The 20,804-nt window shown below is 42.7% G+C and overlaps 3 protein-coding genes across 3 annotated transcripts; 2 read left to right on the top strand and 1 right to left on the bottom strand.

The window, feature by feature from the left end:
* Window positions 1–298: 298 nt before the first annotated feature.
* LOC145898202 (uncharacterized) lies at window positions 299–12,744 on the top strand. The gene is made up of 10 exons (XM_082986632.1): window positions 299–424; window positions 590–668; window positions 734–945; window positions 1,017–1,181; window positions 1,330–1,428; window positions 1,990–2,266; window positions 11,113–11,298; window positions 11,560–11,731; window positions 12,008–12,147; window positions 12,527–12,744. Exons 1-10 carry the CDS (start codon window positions 299–301, stop codon window positions 12,742–12,744), a joined length of 1,674 nt encoding a protein of 557 aa, XP_082842758.1.
* LOC145898534 (uncharacterized) lies at window positions 2,592–5,289 on the bottom strand. The gene is made up of 3 exons (XM_082987029.1): window positions 4,515–5,289; window positions 4,172–4,396; window positions 2,592–4,104 (listed from the first exon to the last, which is right to left on the bottom strand). The coding sequence occupies exons 1-3, from the start codon at window positions 5,168–5,170 to the stop codon at window positions 2,811–2,813; spliced, it is 2,175 nt and encodes a 724-aa protein (XP_082843155.1). The 5' UTR covers window positions 5,171–5,289; the 3' UTR covers window positions 2,592–2,810.
* A 1,482-nt stretch (window positions 12,745–14,226) lies between the features above and the next one.
* On the top strand, window positions 14,227–18,995 carry LOC145898940 (fatty acyl-CoA hydrolase precursor, medium chain-like). Its single transcript, XM_082987614.1, has 10 exons — window positions 14,227–14,372; window positions 14,555–14,757; window positions 15,217–15,363; window positions 15,711–15,910; window positions 16,218–16,409; window positions 16,804–16,909; window positions 16,967–17,123; window positions 17,353–17,565; window positions 17,984–18,221; window positions 18,515–18,995. The coding sequence occupies exons 1-10, from the start codon at window positions 14,306–14,308 to the stop codon at window positions 18,696–18,698; spliced, it is 1,707 nt and encodes a 568-aa protein (XP_082843740.1). The 5' UTR covers window positions 14,227–14,305; the 3' UTR covers window positions 18,699–18,995.
* Window positions 18,996–20,804: the final 1,809 nt, after the last annotated feature.

Below are 20,804 nucleotides of genomic sequence, written 5' to 3' on the forward strand. Positions count from 1 at the left end.
CCGGTTTTACATAAGTTGACACTGCTAGCTACTGGCTGTTGTTTCTTTGAAACAATGTGGCTAGATGTCGCTATTGATGATATCTTACTGATACCAAAAATTTTTATTTGGCGTTGGATTTTGTCTAATTTTTTAAATAAAAATCACTTTACGTTCAAACTCACGGCATTTTAAAGCTTTGTTAAAATGATTTTCCAGGTGACAGCTAAGTGAAAGGACCTACTTTTCCACATCATATTTAATCATTTATTAACCAGACTTTGCACAGATTGCCCAGTGCACAGTTTGTTCTACGTGCATGGCAAGAGGGTCGGATACATTCAACCTAGAAACCAGAAAGGCTGCACAAACAATGCGTATTTGGTTCATAGTTATTCTTGCTATATGTGCTGTTGCTTCAGAAGTAGAAAGTAAGAAACCAAAAGTAAGAAAGCTGATTTTTCATGTTATAAGTTCCATTGCAATATTTATAAAGGGGAATTTTGTTTTGTTTACCTAACCTATTTAAAAATATATGCCTATTTCTCGGTAAAACTTAAATTAGGTCTACACAAGTTTTCGTAAATTGGAAACAACCACATGCTTTCAGAAACCGAAGAAGCCTGTAACATGCCCAGACACTTGCAAGTTGCGAAGAAGAATCGGAAAGTTCGAAGGTCTAATGAACGGTATTAACCCTACTTTCTACACCATGCACTACTGGATTATCTTTAACACGCAATGAACTATTTAGAGAGGATAGCAAACTTTGAAACGGAGCTTCGGAATCACAACGGTTCTAGTGTTGCACTCGGTGCTAATGATACAGCCCGTCTAAATCTCTTTTTGGAGGAGCTACGTCATGATATACAGCAGCGTTTACAAGCCGACGCAGACGAGGCTATTGGCGAATTAAAAGCAATGCTCGTTGAAGAACAAGGGGAAATAACGGCCATTTCTGTCCAGGTTTGTGAGAATTTTTGCACATGTTGTACGATAAATGTTGGTTGTTGTGTTTTTAAGTGCTATCTTCACAGGTTGAAGAAATGATTCAATCAATTCCTCTCGCTGTGTCGAGAATCGCGACTGCGTCCGCCGCAGAACAGCAGAGCAGTCCGTTTACGCCAGATGTCATCCGAGGACTGAATGAGACAATTGAGAACCTGAAACGACAAAACTCAGCGCTAATTAGAAAGGCTGGTGTACGTCATAACATTGCTCTCAACATGTTTACGTTTGTTATTCTTTTTTGAAATGTTTCCCAAAAAAGTGGCGTATGATCCAAGTAAAAATGCTACTCGGTAGCTTGCTTTACCATCGAAATGCATAACTGCAACATATTCATCACAGATTGCCAACGACCTGGCGCAAGTAATTCGAAATCAAAATATCATTCTGGGCCAACAAAACACCGACCTTCGTCTCCACAACCAGGCAACGCAAAGAACGGTGAGACCCGAATAAACGCATTTGGCCAGTGGTTCCAAATCATTACCACGTGCGACGCGTTTGGCAAGATTCACTGTGTGCGACAAAGCAAGTATAGAAATGCTTGTTCTTAATTGTTATTTATCAAACGAAACTAGCTATAAGTTGGGGAATATGAACGCGCTGGGACAAATTTTGGTCATTTTGTGACGCTCGGCACAGGATGCCTCACAGTCACATTATTTCGCGAAGAAATCTTAAAACGACACACCAAGGCGCGGTACAGATGGGAACCATTGTAATGGGTAATTCCTTTGTTTGAATAGCTTGCACAAGGACCAAATACTTCCTTGCAAATGATATAGTTCACTTGCAGCAGATGAACTGTTGACGCTTTGAAATGTTGCCGCGTCGTCCCAATCATAACAAACAAACAAAGCGGACCCACTGAGTAATTACCGGTTAATTGCCAGCACACGCAGTTTGCCTATAGGGTGCTTCGCATACGTGCTTCCTCTTTGGTTGGCAACTGTCAACACCCGAAAAATCGCTGCCACTCAACTGTATGTTTATATTTTTCAGCAAAGGCAGCTTCGGCAACGGGTGTTTGAACTCGAAAACAGCCTATCACTGCTGAACGCCTCAATCATGGAGACCGCTTCGTCACGTGATAGCCAGCAGGTGGATTCGGGGCAATTCGGAAACATTCGGGAAAGCCTTTCCGCCGTCCAGGGAAGTTCCAACGAGGCACTTGAGCGCATACGGAGACTTGAAAAGTGGGCTGTGGCCTTGATCGACTCCGGAGACTTTCCCAACCTCCTGCCCACGTCACACCCTCAACCTGATACCCCCCCTGCTGGTAGGTATCGTGATTGTTTGACGTCTAGCGATGAACTTGATTACTTTAGGTTGATTGAAAACTGGCAAAATATTGCAACTAGATCTGGACGATCTTTAAAAATTGAATTTCATGGGTTGCTTGTTGGTTCACACTGGTATAATGTGCACACACATACTAGAAAAGACATAGAGATAACATCTTTTGCTCTTGGATACTTTACAAGATTTCTTGATTTAAAGGGTATCGTGAGCGAACACAACGGACAAGTTCAGCCTTTCCTATGTGTTATTCATAGTTTTATCGTTTGTGGCAAAGAAAACGGGCAAAACTTTTGGAGGAATTTTATTGTGAAAAAAATAACACAGCGTGAAACAGAAATGCAAGGAACAGTGCGACATGATTAAAAGAGGGTGGACCACAGTTTAAATGACGTCAGTACTGCAATGTACGGATGTGAGTGCAGGTAAAACAACAAACGACGGAACGTGCAAAAAAACACATTTTGCAGAAAACACACCCTGCCAAATACTGGAACTTCGGTAAAACGCATAAAAGTAAATGTCTATCGTGGCTTCATCACATAACTACCGTTCAGCTCATGTGAATCAATTGCTGGTTGACCAACACTGAAGACGTCGCTTAAAATCTCATCGCGGTTTCTGAGCTGGGAGTCGCTGGGGCAGCGCTGCTTCGCGCTTGATCCCGACCTCAGCTTTCGTCTGATCGTACGTCGCGCGGTTTTCACCTGCCTGCAACAGTAGGTAGACTTGGCGCGCCGCAGGCTCTTGTGAAACATGCGCACGATGGATCGACGAAAATAAGGCATTCGTGCACCGTAAATCAGACAGTTCCATAAGCTATTGGAGAAGAGCACGGTCATGGCAACCACGATCGCACTGACGTAGTTGTTGGCCTCACGTGAAGACGTAGGCCCCTTGACCGCAATCTTGGTGAGAACAGCCAACAACGGAAGGACAGCAACTGAAATTGCGACCACAACTGCGAAAAGAGTTTTTACGATGTTGGACTCGAGCGATTTGGAGCGTAACAGCTCGCGCGCGCGAAACACAGAAGATTTGCGTCGCAACCGTGTTGGTGTGCGCGGGTTGCGTGGCCCGTCTGGTCTTCTGCTGTCCAAATTTTTGACACTCAGGTTCGGTGAGGACGTTTGTGTGCCGGGTGAGATCGGTTGAAAGTTGGCTGTTGGGGATTTCGGTACCGAGGGGCTTGATGGTGTTTTGGCCGAAACGTCCATAGAGGATCTGGTTATGTTTTCTTCCGAACAACCTCCCCAACTTCGTCGACAGAGCAAACGTTTCGCCACAAAACTGTCGTCGATCTTTGTAAATGGCAAAGCCGCATCAAACCTCGAGTCGCCAGCAGCAGGATGGGAATAGGTTCGCTTGTAACCGATCTCTTCTTTAGAAAGTTGCTTGATCAAGCCCAAGTCCAGGCTAGAAGGCCTACGAGGACGCGTTACAGGGTTTGGGGTCGATGACTGACGCATGAATGGTTTCTTGTTAGGCTGGGTTGATAGCTGATTTTTGCTCTCGCAAAATACGTCCTCGCCCGAATCGGTGTCCTTGGGGGAATCCGGACCCACTGCCTCACTTTCGTTGCTAAGCATCCGGTCAAATACGCTGGGCGTCATGTGACTTTCGGTGACGCTTACGTGACTAGTTTGCCGGTGGAAACGCTCCCTTTTGGCTCGTTTCCTCGACGATCCACGACTTGAGCCGTTTCCTTTGGATGAGTATGACCGCTTCAATCGCCGCTTGCGACGCCAAAGAGTTACGCAAATCAGAAAACTGAAGAGCCAAGTGATAAACAGGGGCAACGCCAGTGCGACCACGTACCTGGATGTAAATATAAGTTAATGAAAAGACCAAAATAGCACAAGAAGCCTAATGGTTTTGGACGTACCAGCATAGCATACGGGAACTCTCGGCGCTTGTTGCTACGAGGGCGACGTACACGTGACCAATTGGCTGGTATCGAAACTCTGACGGAAGCAGCAGTGGAATCATCGCAAATAACGTGCCGCACATCCAAATGAACAGCACAGCGCACGTTGAACGCTTTAGGTTTATGCAGCTGGGACTATCATCGTCAGAGGTCGAAAATCTGCTCTTTCGCCGGAATGAAGACCTAAGCATCAAAATAGGAGTGGTCACCCTAACCATCAACACTTGCCTTAGACTGATGACGGGTTTTTCCCAAACAAAACCACAGTCGGGGTAATATATTACTCTAAGTACTTGCTTACCCGGAGAGTATAATTGATCTGTTGCTGACAGGCTTGGTGGAAGTGTAGAAGCGGTCAGCGCTGGCTGCGGCGAGTGTGTACATTGAAACGAATATGGCCAAGTGCGTCACAACGCCGGCTACATTCATCATCGTCATCGAGCCGCCATTTTTCATATATCCCACACTTCCGGCTGTGAATGTTATGTTACTGGCTGTTCCTGCGTCTATGTGGGTTTCGTTGGGGAGAAACAGGCCGCGCGACGTGTTGGCCGCCCCTTGCTGACCATTCCAGATGTGTGTATCCGTCATCTCTAAGTGGAAGAAACCCAGCACCACGGGTAGCACGACCGATCCCACCAGCAGGTCGGCGAGCGCCATAGACATCACGTATATCGCATAGTTCTCCATAGTTGGATTCCTTCGCACCAAACGACGTGTGCTGGGCAAAGAGTTGGCCGCCAGCACCACGGCATTGAAAACAGTCGTGAGGAGTGACAGGATACACAGGAGCGCACCAAAACCTTCGATTCTGCGGCGGCAGATCGTCGGCAAGCAGTCCCAAAAAGCGACACCGTTCGCTGTGCTGGTGTTGGTTGCGCACGCGAACGGACCACAGAATGGCACTTGATACTCCACAAATCCAAAAGCTTGATGGATTTGCTGCGTTGCGTTCATTGCTGTTGCGCTTATACGTTGTTTGCTGGCACAGCGAATTCTTTATTTATGACAGATTAGATACCTGTTGTAGACACGAAAACATGCCAACGACGTCAGTTTATTTTTTTCCTAGCTTCTTTTGCAATCTACGAAAGTACAACAAAAATAAGTTTAGCACATGTCACAAAACTACTGTTCATCGTCCCGCCGTTGTTCGCTGCAGCGTTCCAATTGCTGTGCCCGTCTGGGAGTGACGTATCCTCTTATTTTTCAGTCGCCTGTTCTGAACCTGTCAACCGCATGCGAATGATCTCAATCTTACACCTACGGCAATTGTTAGTGCGATGTCTTTTGAACAGTAATAAATCACACGTACTTTTCCGACAAGAAACAACTTCCCTTAACGATAGCCTCCAACTTACTTGCGACGAGCAGGATTGCACATGGCTAATTGACCGCTCTGCCTGAGCTTTTAATCAAGGTGTGGGCGACTGCGATTAGTTTGCCCGCGGCCAACTCTCGGCGTTTCTATGAAGTCTGTGCGTTAACAAGCGGCTATCTGCATCGACTCTGGCTCAAATGGGAGAAAGTGTTTCGGTCCGAGTAAAAGGAAACGCTGCAAGTTAGGATTCAGCTTAGGCTGATTCCTGGTCTCTAATGCGAAAATACAGCCAACTGCTGATACCAAGCTTCCATCCGCTACCAACAACGCACGCGATGGAGTGTGCGCACTTTCCTTGTCAAAAGCAATATGCGCTTTCCGACATCCACCGCGCCCTGGCTTTGGTTTGTTATTGTTATGCCCACGCGCGCTGACTGCGGAACCGAACGGAAAACGCGTCACCAACGCCCTCTTACATAGGCCTTCAGAGGGCGAGTTTTGTAACAACGCTCATTGTTGATGGTGGGGCCGCATTCGGAAGCTTCTGCGCGCCGTGACATCCCCTCATGAGCGGGTCCAGTCATAATTTAATGCCTACCCACAAGAAGATCTTTTCTGGGTCGAAAACACTGCTTTGCGGTATAACATGCATCTGGCCCCGACGAAGGACGGTGCAGCCGAGGCAACCAAAATCGATGTGTGACGAGCTTGAATTTTTTTTACCTTTTTCTTTTCAGCCACGACACTCGAAGCGTAAAATCGATAGATTAATTTTTGATCGCAATTAAACAAAAAGTCGGTGATTTCAGAGAGAAATGCAATGTTTTTTCCAGGATTATAGTTTAATTGTCTTGCCACGACGGTACCAATTCATCTTCAGTTTCATGAGCAAGCATTGTGAACTATTTTTTCACTCACTAAAATAGACTTTTACGTTACCAAACGCCTCCAATTTCGCTTTGTCCGTGTGGTCACGCTTAGAACGAAAGACAAAAATTCAACCAGACAATTAATTGGCGCGTAGGCGCGGAACGACATGCGATACTTGTAGTTCAAGTAGGGAAGGCATGTTAAATGGCGTGTCACATTTACTGTTGCGTCTTGCGTGGCAATTAAAGTCGATGAAACGGCACTTTTCAGAAGCACTATCGCAATGATCCTCATGTACTGTGTACCGATAAACAGCACAGGCTTCCTTTCCCGTAAAGATTTAGTGCCATATATCCAAATAATCGCGTAACGTTTTGGCGAAGTTATTCCACTTAAGTTAGTTACAAAGGAAAGTAAAACTTACTAGTTTTCGTTTTCATTTTACATTGGTGGATGTTATTTAATGAGGGTTTTTATAATGTCTAACACAAAGATTTAAAAACCTAAAGAAATCGCCTGCCGACCACGCGTATGCATTACGTTCCAAAACACACAAAAAAATGCCAAACCATAAAGTTCAGACAGAGGCAAAGTCACAAAAAGAGAGTGTTCTGTACAGCAAGTCATTATCACAAACTTCTTCAAGTGTTTTGTGTTCCATGACCTCATATGGTTTGTTCCGGGCGTTTGTTTTCGAGATTCAAGCCCTGTTTTGCATCAGCCTGTGTTTTGGACAAGGTCTACGACTATTCGAATGAGTCATTGAATGTCTTTTGGGCGATGAGAAAAAAAGTGTCAACCCTGGCGAATTATTAAACAATATGTCTTGTTGAAGAACAATCAATTGAGGGTTGGGCCCTTAGTAAAATGGTCAAAACGATTGCAGTCGTCTTTCATGCGGTAATCCCAATTGATTTTTCAAGTCCTTAGTGGCGTAAATGTTGGTCAGAAATGTTGTACATTCCTGTTTAAATTTGTCCGGTGCAAACAAAGGATATAATCGTTAGGCCGTGTCTCGTGGCTGTTTAATGACGTCCGTTTCTTGATCAACAAACACCACAGCGTATAAGCCAACAAAGCAATTGAAAGACACCACAACATGCTTAACATCGCACATTCGAGAACGGAGCGCACATTAAATATTTTACATTCTCGCGGCCTGTATTGCAGGTTTTTTCGTATGCCTTTGATCTGTGGAATCGTACCGCGTGACCTCTATAACCTTAACAATGTCGCACAAAAATGTTGGTTAAGTCTATCCGCAAAACAAACATTGAAACACGTTTCTTTTATTGTCATGTTGCGTGATTTTGAGAATGTGTTCCGAAACAAAATCAACCCTCTGAATTGCTACAGGCCAGCATCGGACTGTTTTAATTCTTCAACTAAAAGGTTGCGGGCCGACAAAATGTTCAGCCATCTTAATTCGGACAGATGTTGCGTCGATCGTTACAGAACGCATGACGTAAATGCGGCTGCACTTCGTAGCAAACCAGTTCTGAAAGCCGCTCGCGCGATTTAAGCATATCATCTCGAACTTATCCTTTAATTGACAGCTTCGGCGAACTACAGGCTGACGATAATTTTCGTAGTTGGTAATCGGTTGGCGCAAATGAATTCTTCATACGCGCAATACCACACGTTCACACTGCTTCAGGGCCGTCGCGTTTTTTTACGCGGAAACCAGTTACATAATCTGCTCATTTCGGCATTTGAAACCACATTTGGGACAAAATAATATACATTGCACCAAAGCGTGGATGCGCCACATCTCTCAACCAATTGGAATGTGGGTTTAGGGGGCCCAACTATACTAGTAACTTTACCAGCATAGTTCAGGCCGCATTCATGAGAAAAGGATTATTGGCGTAATGTAATCAGAATCTCAGGCACGCGCGGTATAATCACCCAGTCGTGACCGCTTAAGCCTGGACAAGGACCGCGATCTGGAACAGCCGGGATTTTGTTTGCTCTTGACCGAAACACTAAACTATTTGGCACTAATCCGACAAATTCGAATCTAGATAATCTTTATCGTCGAACGTCTTAACTCCGCGCTGGCAAATAATGAATATGAGGCCGAAGTGTTGCATGGGGGTCGCCACTACCTTGCCATAAAGGCCCCTTGTAAGAAACTCTGACATTCGCGAGAAATTTTAAGGTGTTTTCCTCATTTCTGCCACTTTCAATTTTGACAATACAGTTGTTGTCACTGAAATATTAAAAACCCAAAATTCGAATTTACTCGTGCTAATTACGCATGTCTTGCCCCGTGAAAATACCAAACTCTTCGAAATCAATGCGTGTTGTTAAACCTGATGACCGAATCTAACCTGGTTTGTTTTTGAATGGTTCAAGTCATGGAACCTTTACCACGTGCAGGTGTGCTCACATATCCCATTACCGCGGGGTCTACAAATTCTGGGTCTGGGTCGAAAAAAGTATTCAAAACCAATATGGTTCAGGGAGCATGTAAAGTAGTTATCACAATCGTGGTAAAGGTTTCATGACCGTTCAAAAACTACTTTGTGAGCTTTGGAAACGTTCACCAATTCGGGGAATCGAATGCCCCTTTGGCAAGTTGTCAGGCAGCCTTTGTTTTTTTTCTCTGTATGTATGCTTGCACTTCAATGGATATACACTGTATTCCTTATTGCACACATCAAGCAGGAAACAAATTTTTTGTAATGACTGAGTGCTCGCAAACCTATAGGCTCCGTAAAGTAGTGTATAACATAAAACTCTTGTCTGGTTATTTTGTGGAAGTCTTGCTTGGTTATTTAGCTATTTAGCTCGTTATCACCGAAACTGCACTGTAGAGACCTATTGGTTCGAAACAATGGCCATGTCTGCAGCTCACTAAAAAATAAAGTAACGCTTCGTTGACTGGTTATAACTTCGCTACTGCAATATAGCCTGTGTGTGCCCGCCTCCGCTACTTCATATACCTAAAAACCATATAAGCGCGAGACTAATGCCCTTGACGGTAAACAACAAGACCGCGCTTCCATTAACACTGCCGCGTGCTTGTAGTCGGGATTCTAATCTGTTCTGACGAAAAGCACGGTCCTTAAAAAGAGCGACGTCTGCCCTAAAAGCTCTCTCGCTGTGGAGTTACGCAGCATCGTTAGTAGCGTTTTCGCGAGTGGGTGTTCTCTGGCCGCTCGTAAAACTCTACGTTTGTGAAAGTCGTCGGGTCGGCAAATCGCTACCGCCACAATGTACTGCAGTGCACCACAACTACAATGCCTTTGGGTAAACACCTGCCGTCGACGACGCACAGCGCCGTAGTGCTAATAGACATTTGATTTATGTTGCGTTGGCCCGCATTTTGACGTTTCTGCGAGCGGGGAACCTCCGAGGACCACGTCACGCGCGCGTTTTAGGATCTGTTATGACGTCGCGCGAGTTCCACCTGGATCCACCAAAGTTATCCGTGCCCTTCTGCGAAACAACAGGGCTTTCGAGAAGCGCCGAGCGTAATGCGCTTCTAATGGAAGCTCGTCGTGGGTAATTAAGCTTAAATTAGGGGAAGCTGGCGAATAAGTCGCTTGTCATAAGTTCATTACACCTCAATTTGCATTATGTCGGTCTTGATTTCTGCTGATAAGGAAGGACACATTAATAGGTCGTAAACCTATACAATCATCCGCTAGTTATGCCGCAGCACCACTTTCGGAATGCCTCACTGCACTGGATTATCACATACACCCATTGCTAAACCCAACTTAGTCGAAACCTGTATTTGAAAGTAAAATTATGATTGCTCGTAAAACGAAATCGAAAATTAACGAGTGTGGAAAAAAGCGTGTGCGAAAACCTCATTGGCAATCGATTTGTTTCGCAACCAAAATACGATTTGACAGTTGGCACAGACGCATTTCTGTTGCCTCGTGCGTAAGCAAGAATACAACCGATACATCAAATCGAAATACTGTTTTTTTTAATCATTTTTTTCCTTGTCCAAACCTTAATTGGTTTGTTGTCCAACAAGTGGTGCATAAGACAATACGAATTTGTGTTACAGAAAACGTGATCAATGACTAAATTCATTAAATGCGTTATGCGTTATTTTAAATACCTAAAAATTATGCTGCATTTTATGTAACTGTTGCAAATATTTCCAAGGTTCTTCCGGCAAAACCTTACAAACTAAAGTTATATATATATATATATAATAATTGTTTTAAACAAGAATGCTTGAAGAATACATAGGAAGAGCTAAAACATAAAACTTGCACGTTTATACGAAACGTTGTTGATCTCGATATCTAAGCTTGAGAAAAAGAATCGCACCTGTGCCTACTGTGCGTTATTATTTGTAGGTTCAATTTATTGTGGTAACTTAAATAGTTTTAACGCTTGCAGATGCAACAACCGCGTAGTCCGCACATTTGTTTAATTTCTGTTTTTACATAGAAAATATCGCATTTAAAAACAATTATTATTGAATCAATTACAAGGAACTAAATTGTGGTAACCATTGAGACTTTCCAGAACCACTAGGGCACATACTTTTATCACATCTCTTGACTTCCTTTACATAAAATCTAAAAGATATCGTCCAGTCATGCGGATTGCAAAAGGTCATAAACCTCGTGGCAAATGGTTCGTCACAACAAAACACAAAACATTGTTTAACAAACATATTCTGTCTCAGCACAGAATGGCTAAATCATGTTTGTGAAATTCATTGGTGTATGCGCAGATTGCCAGGAACTGCACAACATGGGGTTCCAAGTATCGGGAGTTTACACCATCCGCCCGTTCCACGCCAGCGAATCGTTTGACGTTTATTGCGAACAGCAGTATTATGGAGGGGGATGGACTGTTATTCAACGAAGAAGAGACGGCAGCGTCGACTTTGATCGCGATTGGGACGATTACGTGCAAGGTTTGTCTTTGCCGCCTTTGGGAATCGTACGCTGTTGCACTTTGTACCTTTGACTTTAATTCCGCGATAAGACCGAAATAGAAATTGAATGACATGTTGTTTGTAATTTTTCATCATACAGCTTCAAGCACTTCAGAGGAGCTTTTTTGTCAAACAAATTTCACTGTGGTAGTTCAACGTGTATATGGTGTCCAAATCCATGGCTTTTATGCTTTTGCTTCTTTGCTACTCACCAAGTAATCCACTTTCGCTAAAACACAGGATTTGGTGAACTTTCCTCTGAGTTTTGGCTGGGAAACGACAAAATCCACCACATCACCAGTCAAAACAGCTACCGTTTGCACATAGCCATGATGGACTGGGATGACGAACGCGTTTACGCCGAATATGATGGATTCAGGATAAGCAGCTCGCGCGATTATTACAGCATGAGGTATCCTGACAAAGTCGTTTTTTTGATTTATTTTCTCATGTGCAAGAAAATTGTTGAAAATTTATGCATTAAATGGTATTCCATGCTGAATTTTGTTTCATTTTTAACTTTCAACCATTTCAACCGTTCAACCATTACCCACTAATGGTGATAATTAACCCAAAAGTTATCAAAATCATTTTTTTTATAGTGAGCTGCAGACATTGCCACTGTTTCGACCTACAGGTCCCATCTGGACTTACATCACTTTTGCAAACAAATTATTCATTTTTGCAGAATTGGGGCATACGACGGAACAGCAGGAGACGGACTAAGGGGCACGGATGAAAACGGATCGAAAAATTTATACCTGGCGCGGTTTACAACTAGAGATTTCGACAACGACCAGTGTAGTCCATGCCTGTCCCAAGGTCAAGGTACGGGTTTCGTAATAGCTTTGTTACGCAACAGATTATTGCATCGGTGGAATTTTGACCTTTATAGATTTCGCGCTTAGCGGGCTTGTGTACACAATTCCAAATTATGCTATATATATACATATGCAAAAGAGCCATAATAATCACAGAGGGCTAATAAGTTCGTCGTTGTTGTTTGGTACCCAGTTGGGTACCCAACGAATCGACGTTGACCGTAAGGTACCATGAAGTTGAAATCCCTGTACCCCCTATTAAGAATCTTGTGCCACAATCGCCAGCTGCACTGTTGAGACCTAATGTGCACTATTGTCTGCATCTCTTAATGTTAAAATGATCTACATTGACTAAACCTGGTCCAACTGTTGTGTTTTCCTTTTAGCCTTCAACAACTGCGCCCAGATACAAAAAGGTGGCTGGTGGTACCGCGCATGCGCAGACGCGAACCTCAATGGACGTTACTACACTAGAGAAGAGATGGACGTCTGCCCCAATAACGTGTGCCAGGGGATTCAATGGAAGCCATGGCATGGTGAAGATAATTACTCTTTGCGGGCCACAATGATGCTGGTCAAAGTCATTTCGCCGGATGAAAATTAGTTCGTCGCTCGCTGTCATGTTTTGCGCCAATCTGCCTGATTTCGTTTGTAATTCCGACACTAGTGCGATCCCTAGCGGCTACAAAAATGTGCTAGACTCGGCCACTGTTAGCGCAAGAATAAAAACTTGGAATCATTACAGGAGTCTGTTACAGTGGGAAAGTAATGTCGCAACTGGCATTTAGACACACAACAAACAATATTAGTCAGAAAATGATACCAACATTTATTTTTGTATTGTACTGTACTCCAAGTCAGCGGGAGGGCAACATGATTCGAGGGGCCTGACCTATGTTCCAGGTAGAAAACCTAATGGGAATTCGTGGCCAGGGTAATGGGTTCAACTCCCGGTGTGGAAATAAAATCTGTTACTTGGCGAGTTCACATTCGTACTCCAGGTTGATACTAAGTATTATCTATTTTACAGACTTGCCGCAAAAATTTCTAATATATGCGTATACATGCGAAACTGTTTTTAAAGTTTTAATCCAGTGGTGTTGGATTTTCATACACGCATCTGTAACACTCGCAGCAACTTACGAAAATGAAAAATCACAGCGGTGACAGGATGAACGATTATTGTTACACGGCAGCCCTGCTTCCTGCGAATGGCATTTGTAGCACGCATACGTTTAGTGTTTTTTTTTGCTTTGGAAAACCACTATTCAATATGCAGAATGCAATTGCAAATATTAAGTATGTCACCATAGAACCGCACGTGATTAAGAGCAAAGCTGTAAAAGTTACATGTATATATTGTAATAAAGGATGCATTTGGAGAGGAAGTCTTTCGCCTAATCCAGCATCCAGTTGTGTAATCTGCTGTTAGAAACGTCGATTGAGCTGTACAGAATACAAACAGTGCTGTTTAAACGCGGCAGTACAGTTACGGGCCAACGGTGCAGCGTTTTTCGTACTGGCAGCCTTCGAGACTACACAGACAACAAATGTTAATGTTTAATCACTCTATGCAACAGGCGTTTATCACAGAAAGCTATACCTTGATTTAGTTTACTTGTATGTGAGGAGCCTTAGGCATATTGCAGGTCGCCAACCGGCGCTGTTTGCTTTTAGCAAATGGGCAGCTTTACAATCGATTACTGTGAAATTAACGGCCGACACAGCTTAACGACTGTGTAAATGCCACTGTTATACATATTGTAACAAATAGCAAGTATAGGTCACCACAGTGGTGCAAAAAAAACATTAATGCTTGCCAGCATACAGGGTTGTTATACTACAGTATAGGGAATAGCTATAACTGGTCCAGCTTTGCTAAAAGTAAAGTACATATTTGCGTATAATTGGGCGGATAGCAATTGAGCATAGGGTGGGCATGAAGCAGTGAATAGGGTGTTTAAACTGACGCCCTCTGGACCGATCTAACCTCATCCGCCCATTCAAGTGGAACGCGTTTCACTGCACGACTCGAACATTATTGTACTGAGCACAGCAAATTCCGAGAAATCAGATTTTTCTTTTGCAGGTGTCTGTTAGATCATTTAAGCATTTTTTAGCTTGTGTTCATACTGCTTTAACTGAGCTCCGGCTTAGAGAAGACTATGTTGTCACTGTGGACTGTGTTTGCGGTAGTGTTTTTTCGACCGGCTTTGTCAGGAAACAGCAAAGGTATGTATGCGTTTCGCTTTAGCTTTTACTGTTAGATATTGAAAATGGTTGTTAGATATAAATGTTAGATATTGAAATGGTTCTTATAGGAAAGGAACGTTGTAAGGATAGGTTTCCTCAAGCGTGACATGTCAGTCGTCGAATCCGTACTGTAGCCACCTATCTTTTATTTGCTTTCCCAGAGCTGGTGGTAAGCACACAACATGGACCAGTACGTGGTACAATAAGGAGAGCAACATCTTCCGACACACCTGTTTACTCTTACTTCGGCGTGCCCTACGCACGCTCGCCCGATTATTCGTTTAGATTCTTTCCGCCTTATGACCCGTGGGCGTGGAGTGACACAAAAGATGCGACCAACGAGAAGACGCCGTTTTGTCGTCAGGTATGTAATGTTGTGTGAATAGTTACTGAAGCTGTTTGTTGCTTTAGCGTTCTCCACTGAACACTACGTTTACATTGGCAATGTCGTTTGTGTGATTGACGAGACCCTTCTTTACATCGAACTGATACAGAAAGCTTTCAAAACACATTGGTTAGGTGAAAGCCGAGCCAATAGCGCTATTGGATCCCAAACAGTTGTTTGGCCACAGTGCGCTCCACGTGGTTCGTCTCGCCGATTGACCGAAAGGTACCACAAAGTGGAAACAGTGTGCCTGCTAGTCTTCCAGCACAGCGCCACAGTTATCAGCTGCACTGATCACACCTTACAGGTCGAAACAGTGTGTACACCTGTCTGCAGCTCTGATTGACTATTATGGCACTTTTGCGCTTATGACATTGGTTTTGTTTCAAAATTCACAAATACGAACCCCAGATTTACTTGCCTTTGTTTTACACACAGGACAAAGAGCGTTTCGCAAAGCTCAGGAAAGATTCGTGGTTGCGCTTTGTTTCCGATGACGATCATCCAATGAGTGAAGATTGTTTAACAGTAAACGTTTTTTCATCCGTCCATCCTCGTATCTTGGATTCGGCACAAAAGTTGCCGGTAAGTGCAGCAATGCAATTAAAAGACCACGAAATGTCAGTTTAATTGGTTTGTTTTCACGCCAAACCAGCTTTTGTGCGTTCTTTGTAAATTTATCAAGTACAACGTACACATTAAACCGGTTATTATAAAAACCATTTGATTGTCTTGTACGTGTACCAAATGGAGGTGAGACTACGCCTGACATTCACAAAAAGCTAAACTAAATATCGGGAAGAATAGTTGCAGTCGGCATATAACTATTCCTTGCGTTATGTGGAAGTAAAGTTTACAATGATTGAGTAAAGTTGACTTTAACAACACATGTTGGCTTGCAAATTTCCAATGAAGGTTCAATTTTCGTGTAGGTAATCGTGTGGATTCATGGCGGATCGTTTCAAACCTCAGCGACATCGAACCGAATGTGGATGTTGCCGGCGTTTGAAAACGTCGTGTTGGTGACAGTCAACTACAGGATAGGTGTGTTTGGTTTTCTCAGTCTTGGCGATCAATGGGCTCCAGGAAATACGGGACTGTATGATCAAGTAAAAGCCTTTGAATGGGTCAGGTTAGAAGATGTTTTTAAGTCCTGGTTTGCAATTATAAACCAATATTTTTGACGTTGTCCACAAATCCACAACTTCTGTTGGTATATCATTTGAAAACTTCAATCCAAGAAAAACATGAAACCAAAACCACTGAAAAAACTGACTGCTGGGTCGTTATCTTTACGCTATAGGAATTAAAAAAGGTTAACTCACCTAATAAAACCATGTGTACACTTCTACGCCTTTATCGTAGGGTTTACACCACATGTTTTGCAACAGTAAATTTCTCGGAAACCAAAACGATATTTTCCGGCTCTATTTTTTCAGGGATAATGTTGCACATTTCGGAGGAGACCCGGACTCAGTGACGATCGTTGGAAACTCGGCGGGTGCCTTTTCGGTTAGTGCCCACACACTTTCACCACTGTCTAAGGGTTTGTTTCATAAAGTCGTCGCAATGAGTGGAGCGGCAACTCTTCCTTCGATGTGGAAGAGCGACCAACACTCAATGACAAACAAGTGGGTGGATTTGTTAAGTTTGGTTGAACAGAATGTGAACAAGTGTGAAAAAATTACGGAATGCGTCATACACCTATACCAGTGGTTCTTAACCGGGGAGGGGCGTCAACCAATTCTGATGGGGGCGCAAGCTCTATACCAAAACTTCATTTTTTGAAGTGACTTTAATGTCCTATGCTGTCTGTCTTACTGTTTATGAACAAAAAATATTTTACCTTTTGTAATGATTCATCTGGAGGCGTGATAGAAAAAAAAAGGTTAGGAACCACTGACCTATACTTATCATATGTATAATTATTTTGTTTTAGATTGTATAAGATATGTTTTTTCGTCCTTAACGCATCCCTGTGGCTCTCGTGACACTTCATTAGAATGTTGTGATATTTGTTTTCAGGTTGGCAGAGCGAGCTTCCTGCTTGTTCCACGATAATTCCTTTACCGCTACCTGTCTGAGAAACCATCTAACCTCGAGCGAACTTATCAACGTTTCTCAAAGCGAGGTAAATTGTTTTTCAAAATCCTATTTACAACAGCAGACCAATGCTTTCATACCACAGACATTCTTAGCAGAAGTGGATGGAAAGATTTTTCCGTCGTCGCCAGAGGAGCTGATATCCAGTGGTTCATTTTCCAAAGTTCCAATGCTCATTGGAGGAGCCGCCGGCGAGTTCGACTTTACTCTTGCAAGGAAATTTTTTCCAACTCACTCTTCTGGTACGAGCATTGTGTGCTTCCTTTAATAATTGTTAGGCTTTTAAAGGCAAAAATTAAATAACTGCCCAAAACTTGCGACTGCGTGAGGAAATCACCTTAAAATAGCGTGGCGCCTGACTCGATTACCTCTGATCTGAGGTTTTATTGGTGCTCACTCTGTTATATTTTCGTACAAAACAGCAATGATTTGATTCGAATTGCCGCTTATTAATTACGACCTTTTTTTTAGGAAAAATAACCTGGGAAGAGGCAAAAAGATTAATCGGAGTGAATCTGAGAAAATACCATTCTATCGAAAACGATTCCGACCTACAACAGTCGGTGTTCGACGTTTATTTGGGAGAAGCGAACTCGAGCAAACAACTCATGCGCGGCGTAGCCGATTTTTATGCTGACTCGTGGTTCAATTGGCCTTCCGACCATCTCGCGTCTCGGTACAAAGGTGAATACATTTAGCCCTGAATCAGTTACGCGACTCGAACATAAGAGCTTTACATCCGGAAGTTCAGTGTTCTAAAGCGGATTGACGTGATCGAAACTTGGTTTTAGATGATATGCTACAGGTTATTAAACCACGTGTTTTCAAAACAAGAAATGTTGCGAGACAATGCACACGAGGGATGTAATTCCGGTAACAAAACTTAAATGGTATTTCTTTTACATTACCGTAAACTCCCTCTGTCAATTGTTGCTTTTATATCTTTGAAGTAAGTTAGTATCTATTCTAGCGTACATAAAAGGATCTATAATTTCTTACTTATATTGAAGCGTGTATGAAACAGAAAACCATTCTTGTACATATCAGTACATATTCTTTGTGAAACTGGCAAAAAAAGTTTTCTTGAAATAAACTCTTACAGACTCTCAAGTAGATGTGTTCCTGTACAAGTTCGCATCCCGCCCGAGTTTCTACAACAAAGTTAAACTCTTTCCGCGACCTTTCAACTTTAACCGTGCGGACCATTCGGACGGTGTTGTCTTTATTTTCGGATTTCCGTTTTTGCCTGGACTGGAGGAGAAAGGGTTGACTTTTACTGACATCGAAAAGCAATTGAGTCGAAAACTTATGAAAGTTCTAGCAAATTTTGCTAGGACGGGGTAAGTTGTGCAAAATTGCTATTGTTTATTTGAACAAGAAAGCCAAAGCTATATGGTAGACAAAACTATAGCTGACTTTGCACTGATGATGAACACAGCGTTGTCCGAAACGTCTGCTCTATACGCCAACCATACTTTAGCTTTGGCTTTCTTGTTTAAATTACTTTTGCACCCAAGTACTATTTCTTGCTTTCCTTAAAACGTATAGACGTTTCTGCTGCTGACAGCTGTGTAAACAGGTTTGTTTTCCAAAACGGACGAGTGTTATATAATCTATCGAATTTGTGTTTCAGGAATCCTGGTACGGATGCAATCAAGCACTGGCCAGAATACCCACATGTTGTTGTCTTCAACGAAACCGTTTCCCTCACGCAAAACTTTCTACAGGGTGACCGGGCTTTGTGGGAGAAAATACAAACTTACCACGATAAGCAAGCTGTGTGCCGGTCTGCGGAACAATCAAATGCATGTCTCTGACTTTTTTAGGCACCTTTTTAGGTCGAAGTTTGGTACTTTTTGTTCTGCCACAATATTTCGCTATCCCTGTGAACAAAGTCAAAAGTCCTGCAACAGAGGATTGTAACTGTGATATCATTTGAAGTTTGATGCCCAATGAAATTCACGTTTAGAATGCATCGGTGCGGCAGATTGTAACTTTCGTAGGGTATTTTATAAGTACTTTTAACTATGCAAAGAACCAATCATTATATAGCGTGTGCACTATATATTCGACAACATGTTGCGTGCCTTTGTAGTGTGAAAATTAAAATATATAAATATGCAGATATATTTAAGTTACTTCTTTGGTTGTTTAGTGAAAGAGAATTGCAAAGGCTTACCGCCAAACTGCCAGTCCTAGGGGGGTACAAACACCCCCCAAAACAGTCAGGAGACATCTAATTCTGAATGCATTGTACAGAGGAGGGTTAGTGATCTAACTTTGTTGCAAATGGAGGGTACTTTCTGTGATTCACTTTTTCACGAAACAACCTTACACATTTTTTTGCTTTTTTAGCCAAAATAATGTCCAACAGGGGGACAAAATGCTCCTGGGGGAGCGGTTAAAGTAGTTATCTCGAATATAATTTTGACCAGAATTCCTAGACAAGGGTCGGTACAAGCGGAAAATCACAAATTGAGCTTACTTTCAGCGATTCATTTTTCCACAACACCCACCTCAATATTTTGGTAGTTTTTCAGCTACATGTCCAACAGCACCCTCTACCAATTTACTGCCTGACTAATAACCCTGAAAACCATAGTAAAACTGCCCCCAAACACTCTGAAAATCGCCCTGGCAACAGCCTGTTCATTTGCGCTCATTCATCCAAAACACTAGCACCCATGCATGACCCATTGCATTGTTACATACAATTAACTCTGTTACGCAGAAGTTCGAGAAGGCCATTTCCCAACCAAGAAACTCTTTTTCACAGAAATACAGAGTTGCGGCCTAAAAGGTGGAAATATTTGGTGAATCAATTTGCGCCACATCGGGTTTGGTTGCAAGTGCATGGACGTTGGATTATTGGTCGTTGGCTCATTGACGTTTGGCATGTTGCAACTTTTTTAATTGACTATGTTTTGTCTTTGGATGCTGGAAAACAAAAGGAATCATGTCGTCATGACAATTTAGTTGCATATGACTAGCGAGCAAAAATGAGGGCAGTAAATACCGGAAATTTAAGTCTCCAAATATACAGAAATATCCGGGATAATACTCATTTTCAACATCCCAGTATATTGTCCGTACGTCACGGACGAGTAAACTCTGAAAAGATATGATGTTTCTGTGAAGTTGCAGTGCTCCGCAAATATTTATTGCACGACAAAATCCCACATTCTTTTTCCAGCTGTACAAACTTTTGTCTAACCTTGTTTCGATACATACATCAAGCTATAAATTTTGTTTTGCTTTGTTATTACGGCATTGCACTTTGATATTGCTTTTTATTTGCAACTGTGAAAAAAATATTATAGATGAAACACTGGAACAGTGGTCAGCGGGAAGGAACGGCGGCGGCAAGTTGCTGTTCCGTCCCGTTTGTTCTTGCTGGCAACCTGAAACCTGCACGTTTTTAGCAGATTCAAGTTAACTGCTTTCCGCATTTTTGGTAGGTACTTATTGGTTGCTGTCAGAAAATTAAAACATTTTTGTTTGTTTTGGTGCTCTTTTGTTTCATTGATTGTTACAATAGGGAAAGTCATAGTTTTAGTAGCCCTATATGAAAAACAAGCAAGTAGGCTACCGTTTGAATTATTTTGTTTAGCCGCAATTTGATTATCCATTTTGAAAGGACAATACCATGCGAAAAACAGTTGCCGCTCTCTGCTGGTCTTCATGGTCTACTGGGGGGTTGGGGGGGGGGGGGGGGGCAGGCAATTGGAACAGCCAGCAAACATTAAATATGGACAATGCCTTGCTTTTCTTGGCAAACAAAAGCACGATGTAAATGTAGATTGATTTTTTTCCTTTGCCAACCTAATACAAAAAAGACATTTTCTATTTAGCAATGAAACCTTTTCATTTGGAAAGTTTGTAACTTGCATGGAGGACATTTTTTGTGATAGTGGATGATTGCG

The sequence above is a fragment of the Ascidia mentula genome, chromosome 4, assembly GCF_947561715.1.
Source record: "Ascidia mentula chromosome 4, kaAscMent1.1, whole genome shotgun sequence".
NCBI classification, from domain to species: domain Eukaryota; kingdom Metazoa; phylum Chordata; class Ascidiacea; order Phlebobranchia; family Ascidiidae; genus Ascidia; species Ascidia mentula.

What these genes read in the sequence shown, in the direction of transcription:
- LOC145898202 (XM_082986632.1), top strand. Translation starts at nt 299, where the DNA reads ATGGCAAGAGGGTCGGATACATTCAACCTAGAAACCAGAAAGGCTGCA. An exon ending in TAGAAAGTAAGAAACCAAAA is followed by an intron (nt 425 to 589) that starts GTAAGAAAGCTG and finishes ACATGCTTTCAG; the next exon opens with AAACCGAAGAAGCCTGTAAC. An exon ending in GTTCGAAGGTCTAATGAACG is followed by an intron (nt 669 to 733) that starts GTATTAACCCTA and finishes TGAACTATTTAG; the next exon opens with AGAGGATAGCAAACTTTGAA.
- LOC145898534 (XM_082987029.1), bottom strand. Translation starts at nt 5,170, where the DNA reads ATGAACGCAACGCAGCAAATCCATCAAGCTTTTGGATTTGTGGAGTAT. An exon ending in AGATCAATTATACTCTCCGG is followed by an intron (nt 4,397 to 4,514) that starts GTAAGCAAGTAC and finishes TTTGATGCTTAG; the next exon opens with GTCTTCATTCCGGCGAAAGA. An exon ending in AGTTCCCGTATGCTATGCTG is followed by an intron (nt 4,105 to 4,171) that starts GTACGTCCAAAA and finishes ATTTACATCCAG; the next exon opens with GTACGTGGTCGCACTGGCGT.
- LOC145898940 (XM_082987614.1), top strand. Translation starts at nt 14,306, where the DNA reads ATGTTGTCACTGTGGACTGTGTTTGCGGTAGTGTTTTTTCGACCGGCT. An exon ending in ATTCGGCACAAAAGTTGCCG is followed by an intron (nt 15,364 to 15,710) that starts GTAAGTGCAGCA and finishes ATTTTCGTGTAG; the next exon opens with GTAATCGTGTGGATTCATGG. An exon ending in CAACACTCAATGACAAACAA is followed by an intron (nt 16,410 to 16,803) that starts GTGGGTGGATTT and finishes ATTTGTTTTCAG; the next exon opens with GTTGGCAGAGCGAGCTTCCT.